This window comes from Chaetodon auriga, chromosome 16 (assembly GCF_051107435.1).
Source record: "Chaetodon auriga isolate fChaAug3 chromosome 16, fChaAug3.hap1, whole genome shotgun sequence".
In the NCBI taxonomy this organism is placed as follows: domain Eukaryota; kingdom Metazoa; phylum Chordata; class Actinopteri; order Chaetodontiformes; family Chaetodontidae; genus Chaetodon; species Chaetodon auriga.
Window position 1 is genome coordinate 1475001 of NC_135089.1, and position 8396 is coordinate 1483396.

Genomic DNA, 8396 nt, shown 5'->3' on the forward strand with positions numbered 1-8396 from the left:
CTGGACTGGGACACGTTGAAAGCAGGAGAGGTTAAACTGACGGGTACGTGTAGAGCATTTGTCACATAAAACCCTGTTCTACAGACAAAAAAAATCTGAATTTTTAACCAAAAATAGTGAAGAAAGGACACCGTTTTTCAGGTTACTGCTTCTCAAAAGGAGGAATTTGCTGCTTCTCTTCGTCATATATCATAGTAAACTGATACCTTAAAAATAAATGATGATGATGATGATGATGATGATGACATGGGACATGGGAAGCTGCGACTGGCATTTATTAATTTTTGACATTTTACAATGATCAGTGGATTAATCCAAAATATAATTGGTAATGTTAGATTAACTGACAATGAAAATAAACCCTTGGTATTTCCATCACAAAGCACATCTCAGAAACATGTAACTGTGCAGTTTACGGTACAAATGAACAACACTGCTAACAAAGCTGTTCCACTCTTACCTTACCTCTTACTTACCTTGGCGTGTTTTTGAAGTTGGCCGTTCAGGATGTGGATGGCTTCCACATACTGACCGTCTTTAATCTAAAAGGCAGATAAAAATCATTATCAAATTAAATTAAACACAATTAGTACATCCATCACCTGGCGGGGAAGACGCTCCGTGCTCCAGCTGTTGATTATCAAGCTGTTTCAGCATGCTGAGATGGACGTAACGTTAGTGGCAGTTTCAAAAAGCGTAATTTTAACTAAACATTTCATTTAACGGCTCTAAACGTGTGATGTTAGGCTGAAGTGCAGCACTGATAACGTACTAACGTTACCTGACAGACAAAACTCTGTGGCGGTAATGGACGAGCATCCTATAAAACTGATTATTACTTCGATTATTACTTAGCCGTTGTATTAAATGTACTTTGCTGTGTGCTGAATTTATCAGCAGCTCCTCACGGCTCCCACATGTTGTCAGTGGTGTGTAGCAGCTCGCGCTACGTTTGACAGTGAGCAGAAAACACTAAATTAAACGATTTTTGAAGGGAATTCCGGTTAGCGTTAACTTCTGTGTAGCTAGCTTAGCACAGTGCAGCTAAGCTCGACTAAACTACGATATTCTCACCAGTTTGTAGATCGTAGCCGTGTACTCTCCGTCCTTTATAGCTGTCATGACTTCAAACGTGTCGTTTTAACGACGACAAATGACTTGAAACGTCGTGTACTCCCAAACTTTTACATGTAGCATCAAGCTAGCTTCTGTGTGGTGACTAGGTGCTGTTACTAAGCAACGGACAAGACCGGAAATGGAAATCTTGACAGACGTGTGTAACGGCCAATGACAATGGAGGATGAATCGACACTACCCAACCTTCTATTTCTTTCTTTCTTTCTTTCTTTCTTTCTTTCTTTCTTTCTTTCTTTCTTTCTTTCAAGTTTATGCATGTGGTGTTGCATGTCAGTGTTACTTCATTCCAATAGTTTCTTCTTCTTCTTCTTCTTCTTCTTATTATTATTATTATTTTGATTTTTAAAAAAATAATATTCATAATAACGCCACTTTTCATCACAAAGTCTTTATTTTCAAGAAAGTACTGGAAAGAAATATAAGTGTGTGACTAGGTTTGTGTTTTGGCTCAAAGCAGGTCGTTCATTGTCGACTGAGTCAGCCTGGCAGGTAGAAAATAAATCCGTCCTGTAAAATGAAATATCTCCAAAATGACATTGAGATAGTTTTCTTATATGAAAGAGCAGACAGCCAAAGTGGAGTTATGAAATAGAGCAGTCAGTGGTTTAAATTATATTGGAAAGTAAAAACAGTTAGGAAAACGACAAAGTTAACGTGAAAGCAAGAATATGATATCACATTCATAATGAGAGTTTTAAAAGTGCAAAGAAATTCAAATGAAACTGATTATTTCACAATTTTGTGGATCTGTATTTATATTCATAATGTCTTTCTTTCTGAGTTCAGAGTTCAGGGCACAAGCACAGACTGGTAAAATCCACAAATGATCTCATACTAAAAGATCCAGGATGTGACTTCATCCAAAGATTGCAGACAGGAACACAGACACAAAGACACAAAGACACACACACACACACACACACACACACACACACACACACACACACACACAGTGGTCAAAACAGATGAAACCAGCCAAGGTGCTGGAGCTTCGCCTCAAACCCAAACCACACTGCTGACCACCGGGCCTCCGTAATGACGGGGAACGGGTAGACGCTGTGTGTGCGTCTCTGTGCATCTGCATGTGTGTGTGTGAGGGTTTTTTTTTGCATGTGTGGATGCATGTGGATGCATGCTTGTGTGCAACAGGGGTGTGTGTCTTCTCTGCCTCTCTCTCTGCACATCTTGCATGCCTGTCACTGCCTTCTCTTGGGACTGCTGGGAAGCTTTGCAGTAGAGGAGCGACAAAAAACAGGTATAGATTATTAATTCACAGCTATGTGCAGAGAACAGCAGCTTGTTGAGATATTTATACTTTTACCTTCTTACTTTAAATTGATTTTCCGGCTCTTTTTGATTTGAACTGTTCTTTATTTTGAATGTAACCAAAACAAAGTGGTTTGTGAAGCTGAATCTCAAATAGCTGAAGGGAAAAATACTTTTTCTTGAAGTATTGCTGCTGCTTTGATAAAAATATGACAGTATTCATGCTACATAAAAGCACAAGAACTTTAAGTGTGATACATGCTTGAGATGAAACTGAATGGGACTCTTTATTAATGTTGAGCATGAATTTGAATAAGGCATCTGCTGTTTAAATATTGAGTGACTTTCTGTAATTCTTCCTGACTTCTTTGACTGCAGCAGCAAACGTATTGCATGGCTGCACGGTTGAGCCTGGTTACAACTGATGAGAGTTTGGTTGACTAAACAAACTGCAGATCCTTTAGAGAAAACTCAGAGGAGAAATGAACGTGCAGCCTCATATGTGAGCGAGCAGACCTGCAGAGTGTCTTCAGTTGAATGTGAAAGATGGTTTGTTCAGCATTAAGAGATGGCACAGAAGTCATCCTGGTGTCTTCAGTATCTCTCAGGAATATTCTGTTAAAGGATCAGCCTGGAAATTCCAGATTGTTTTCCCACAAATCACTGATGTGTGTTGATGGAGGTCAATGGCTCAGAGGACGATGATCTATCAGGATGAACTGCTGGCTGATACGTGAAACTGCACACGAGATTTGCTGACAAGAAGAAACAAACTCAAACATGGCAACTAGATTTAAACACACCTGCCCAAGACGACAGCTGTATAGTCTACTCCAGCCTCTGTGTATTATTGTAGGTGTGTGTCAGATTTTGTGGGTGTGTGTGCATCACTGGAATGAACATGAAGCTGCTGAGGTCGGCTGAACTCGGCGTGTCTCTGCAGCTCTCCTCCAGGTTTCCAGGTCTGTCAGTTCGTCTCGTGGATCAGCTCTCTGACTGCTGCTCGGACTCATTCCTTAATGTGAGCTGACTGCAGGAGCCCAGAGTTTAGCCTCGGGCTTCTTCTCCTGTTCCACCCTCCGACACGCCTGGCAGACTTAGAAGTTCGTACTCCGAAAAGTTAGATTTCCTTTTTCTCTGCTTTATTAGGAGTTACAGGCACAGTGGTAGCAAAGCCCTACAAGCTTTAACACAGTGCTGAGGAGTAGTGTAATCCCTGCAGCACGCTGGCTCAGCTGTGAGAACAATATTTATAGACTACAATGAAGACTGGCATACAGAGAGGATATCATGCTCTTCAGGCACAGGAGAGGAGAATTCATGAAGACTGAAGCCGACAAAGGAACTCGTTTAATTAAACGCTTGTATTGACGAAGTACAAATAAACATACAGACTCTGTTTCTGAGTCGTTTGGCTCTAACTGAGGTATTTGTGGTTTGTGAGGGATGTAGTTGAATTGCTGCGCCGCCTCCTGTGGGCTCAGTCTTCTTCACATAAACAGTGGCAATATTTCTGAAAACAGTCAGTCAGTTTTTACACAGCAACATGTAATGAGCTAAGAAGGCTGTACCACTTTAAGAACCATTGTGACCATTATTCACACACTCAGTAGACATGGAGCAACATTATCAGTCACTGGAGTCCAGTTTGTGTCCAGTAGTCACTGTCCTTTTAACTCTGAATAACATCTGCGAGTCTCTCACCGTGTCTGGGCAGCTCGTGCTCGGTGGGTTTATCGGTGACAGCAGCTCCCTGCAGCTGCTGGAAGTGACACCGAGCCTTTAGCAGCTCGAGCCAATCAAAAAGCTGCCGGCCCAAAAACCAAAACAATGAGCTGAAAGACGCTGAAATGCTCCGAAGAGCTGAGCTGAACTGTTCATTGAGCGAGTTCTTCACCACCGCGCTGTCTCCCTTCTCCATCCTTTGTCTTCCTCCAGGTGCTGGTCCAATCATGGCCCCCAAGCTGAGCGTGCTGCTGCTGTTGCTGGCGTTTGCCACTGTAACGGTTCTGGCCCAGAGGCGACGCCCGACGTCGACGACCACCGATGAGTGGAACTACAGGGATGGCTGTGAGCACCCAGATTACTCTGTGTTTTCTCTGGGTCAAAGGTCAAGTTCAGGGCCCATCATGGTGATGTCAAAGCTAGAGGTGAAAGGTCACACTGCAGCAAGCTTCTATGAATGCCTCTTTGTTTATATCTGACGCTTCACTGATCCCAGAGATTCAGGGTCTGTCTGTGAAGGCGGATGTGGGGAAGCAGAAAAACTCACCCCACGCTCTCGGCAGAGCTCGGCTCACAGCGTCCCTCTGCCTCCAGTCTTTGTGTTCATCAATTTGGACAGGACAGCTCTATGTAGGACACATTTGACGTATTTGGTGATTCATACGTTGACATAGATCGATCAGAAATCAATAGAATTCTACGTCTGCTGAAAAGATATGAAGCTACAGCTAGCAGCTGCTTTAGCTTTGTGTAGCTTTGGTTCACCTCCAAAGATCAAACCCTCATCCCTTTTATGAAAAGTGATTTTTGTGTGATAACAGTGAGTCTCCTCTTTCTGTCCCAGCTGAGCGGGTGAACATGCGCGGCGTGGCCAACCTGACTCAGATTCTGGACAACTGGAGGTTCGACATCCTGAACCAGATGAGAGGACTCCTGCAGAACGACCACCAGTCTCTGCTGCCGGACTACGCCAGGTACCGGAGGGGGGAGTCAGAGGGCGTCAGAGGGCGTCAGAGGGCGTCTGCAAACCAAAATAATCTCACCTCAGGATCCATTTATGAGCTGCTCTGGAGTTTTCAGTCATGCCACATTGTCTTCATCAGCAGCTCATCAGTTGATTTCATTTCTGTCCCCTGAGACTAAACAGTACATTTATCCAAGTTCAAATCTGAGACAGTAGCACTTTGAAGAAGAAGAAGAAGAATAGAAGAAGAATCAGGGGGAGACATTCCCCTTTATTTGTCACACACATGCACACAGCACACGAGGTGAAATTTGACTTCCGCCTTTAACCCATCCTGGTCGTCCCTCCTCCGTGGCAGACCAGGAGCGGTGGGCAGCCAGACCGGCGCCCGGGGACCCATTCTTCTGCGTCACCATTGGTCAGGTGGTGATCTTCTTGCATGTTTTTAGTGGGGGTATATTTTTACGGAGGATACCCCAGGTGAACACGAGGAGAACATGCAAACTCCACACAGAAAGGCCCTCCTCGAGCAGCAGGCACCGAAGGCATGGTGGAGGACACACCCGGTGCCCGCAGCGAGATTCGAACCTGGGACCTTCTTGCTGTGAGGCGACAGTGTTGCCACCGTGCCACCGTGCCACCGTGCCGCTCATTGTGACCAAATTTTTCACTATTTTCACAATGTTCCCAAACAAATGATCGATCGATCGATGGAGGAAATGATCAGCAGAATGAAAAGAATCATTAGTTTGAGTTAAAATGAGCTCCACCTCAACCAACTCCAACAGGGACATCCTGCTGAGACATGAATGAGGAGACACCATGATCTAAAGAGACAAGAGGACAACAGACACAGAGACACAATGATCTACAGAGACCAGAGACAAGAGGACAACAGACACAGAGACACAATGATCTACAGAGACCAGAGACAAGAGGACAACAGACACAGAGACACAATGATCTAAAGAGACCAGAGACAAGAGGACAACAGACACAGAGACACAATGATCTACAGAGACCAGAGACCAGAGGACAACAGACACAGAGACACAATGATCTAAAGAGACCAGAGACAAGAGGACAACAGACACAGAGACACAATGATCTACAGAGACCAGAGACAAGAGGACAACAGACACAGGGGACACTTTCCTGCACTGCAGTAACACTGTCAATGCAGGACTTTTACTTTAACAGAGTATTTCAGTGTGTACTTGCTGTAGTACAGGATCTGAGTCCCTCCTCCAGCACTCTGGTCCATGCTGCTGCTCACAGATGTAATTTTGGTTTTGGACGTTTTCTGTGGAGCCGTTTGCTAAAAGCTTTTGGTTTGACTCATGAGGGTTTCCAAGAACTAATAGAAACACTGTTTATGGACGTAAGAAGAGAATCAGAAGCAGAAGACAAACATGTAAAATCAGGCTGTGTTGAAATCGGCTCAGGTGGGTTTCTGATGTTCGGCAAAGGGAGGGAGCGTATCAGCATACAGTGATTTTATAGAGGAAAATGAGAGGAGAGGTCAGTGAGAAGGAGAAGACCAAGGAAAGAGGAGAATACTGCTGAAACATGGCAGCACTGTTTATGTACGCAGTGAACCATAATGATGTCTGCTCCTCCAAACTGTGGCAGCGGCAGGAAACACCAGACTTCCTTGTGGAAAACTCCAGTCCGACAGCACGTTGCTATTTTGACTCCTAAATTGCAGTTTCTGCTGCAGTTCCTCGCGATGGCGTCGGCCACAGAGAGAACCAAACAGACTCCGACTTTATTTTCAGCCTGCAGGATAAACCAAATTCCTGTGGGGACTATCAGCACCGGGACGGCTTCATTTCACTCATGAGGAATATTCAGTTGAAAACACGCTGAGGACAAAGACTGAAGCAAACTTAAGACAGCGTCTCCTCCACATACATGTCTGCCATATCTGAGACAGTTGATCAGTACTGAAAACCTCAAGTTGTAATTTACATTCCACTGAATCAATAGCATTGAACATTTCACTCTGGAAAGCATCTGATTTTATGTGGTTTGGATTGCGGTCCAAGAAAGAAAAGTTAAAATCCGAAGCCAAGCAAATGAATGAATGAATGAAAATAAGGTCTGACTCTCTGACTCCCTCGGCAGCTGCACTAACCGCTCCCTGTGCTCCTCTTCAGGATCCAGCCGCTGTCTGAGGCTTTGGACGACCTCTACAAGGAGTTCAACTCCCTCAAAGCTCACCTGGGCGACCTGACCGAGAAGTTCGCCGCCATAGAAACTTTCATCGACGAAGTGAAGGCCGGCCAAGCCAACAGCGCCGGCCCGGCCCCGGCTCCGGCTCCGGCCCCCGTCCCTCGACAGCCCGGGAGGAGGGTGGTGAAGAAGAAGGCCACCACCTCCTCCTAAGCAGCTGCTCCATCCTGATATTTGCTTCTTCTTATGGCTGTCTTCTTTCTATTCATCCTCTCTGACAGTGCTGACCCTCTGAAGCTAATCTTCCTTTAATCATCAACACAATGAAATTTAAAACACAAAAATCCAAAATAAAATATGCTGAATCAAATTAAAAATATGAAATATACTGTAAATCTTTACATAAAGTTTGGACCATAAAAAAACAATGCCTGTTTTCTAATTGAGATAATTGGTGACACAGGCTGGTAAAATATCCACATATGTTAAAGTGCATTGTGGGATTGTTAGCAGAAAGCAGCCCAGACCAAGGGGCAGAGAGCAAACATGGCGCTCTACGTATAAACAGGAAGTGATTTCAGACGAAGCCGCCAGTTTTTTCAGGGTGACGTCTGAGAGTTTTATCCCGCTCAAACTGGCCAAACATTTTGTGGATTTGCTCCGACAGGTCTCCTCATCCCTGCTGGCTGTTGGCCGTGCGAGGTCGACCGCTCGTGCTGACAGCTGAGCCGCTGACTTGTTCTGTTTGTTCTGAACGCTTTCGGACAAACACGCCTGCTGGTTTGGGTTTACTGCTGCATTATATGAGCTCCAAATAAACTCACTCGTTGCATTCATATTTGATATTTCAGTTGTTGTTTCTCCAACATACGTTCTGATCTGAGCAGGATCAGCTGAGGATGGTGAGTTTAAAATAATCCTGGAAAATGATGACAGTGTCAGTAAACATGGTGGTTAAATAGTTTTTTCTTTGTTTTGACCAGAAATAGTTCTACAGAATGAGGCTGATGGTTTTCTGTATGTAAAATTACACCTGGTTCGATCATTATTGTCCCTGCAGTCGTGCAAAAAATCTCAAATCAAATGAAAAGTTCACCGACTCCAAACACTCCAAACAACATTTCCTTCA

The 8396-nt window shown here is 44.3% G+C and overlaps 2 protein-coding genes across 2 annotated transcripts in view; one reads left to right on the top strand and one right to left on the bottom strand.

The window, feature by feature from the left end:
- The window catches only part of ift70 (intraflagellar transport 70), an 11788-nt gene extending 10552 nt beyond the window's left edge, over positions 1 to 1236 (bottom strand). Inside the window, exons 1-3 of the mRNA XM_076751895.1 lie at positions 1075 to 1236; positions 477 to 542; positions 1 to 5 (exon numbers count right to left, since the gene is read on the bottom strand). The exon at positions 1 to 5 is cut by the window's left edge and continues 205 nt beyond it. Coding sequence (XP_076608010.1) covers positions 1 to 5; positions 477 to 542; positions 1075 to 1122 — 119 coding nt within the window. The 5' untranslated portion in view covers positions 1123 to 1236. The remainder of the gene's footprint in view (positions 6 to 476; positions 543 to 1074) is intronic.
- A 1108-nt stretch (positions 1237 to 2344) lies between these two features.
- LOC143333700 (uncharacterized) lies at positions 2345 to 8103 on the top strand. The gene is made up of 4 exons (XM_076751909.1): positions 2345 to 2392; positions 4342 to 4473; positions 4973 to 5102; positions 7252 to 8103. The coding sequence occupies exons 2-4, from the start codon at positions 4356 to 4358 to the stop codon at positions 7478 to 7480; spliced, it is 477 nt and encodes a 158-aa protein (XP_076608024.1). The 5' UTR covers positions 2345 to 2392; positions 4342 to 4355; the 3' UTR covers positions 7481 to 8103.
- The last annotated feature ends 293 nt before the right edge of the window (positions 8104 to 8396 follow it).

Coding starts and splice junctions, on each gene's coding strand:
- LOC143333700 (XM_076751909.1), top strand. CDS start 4,356: ATGGCCCCCAAGCTGAGCGTGCTGCTGCTGTTGCTGGCGTTTGCCACT. Junction 4,474..4,972: donor GTGGAACTACAGGGATGGCT/GTGAGCACCCAG, acceptor TTTCTGTCCCAG/CTGAGCGGGTGAACATGCGC. Junction 5,103..7,251: donor CTGCTGCCGGACTACGCCAG/GTACCGGAGGGG, acceptor GCTCCTCTTCAG/GATCCAGCCGCTGTCTGAGG.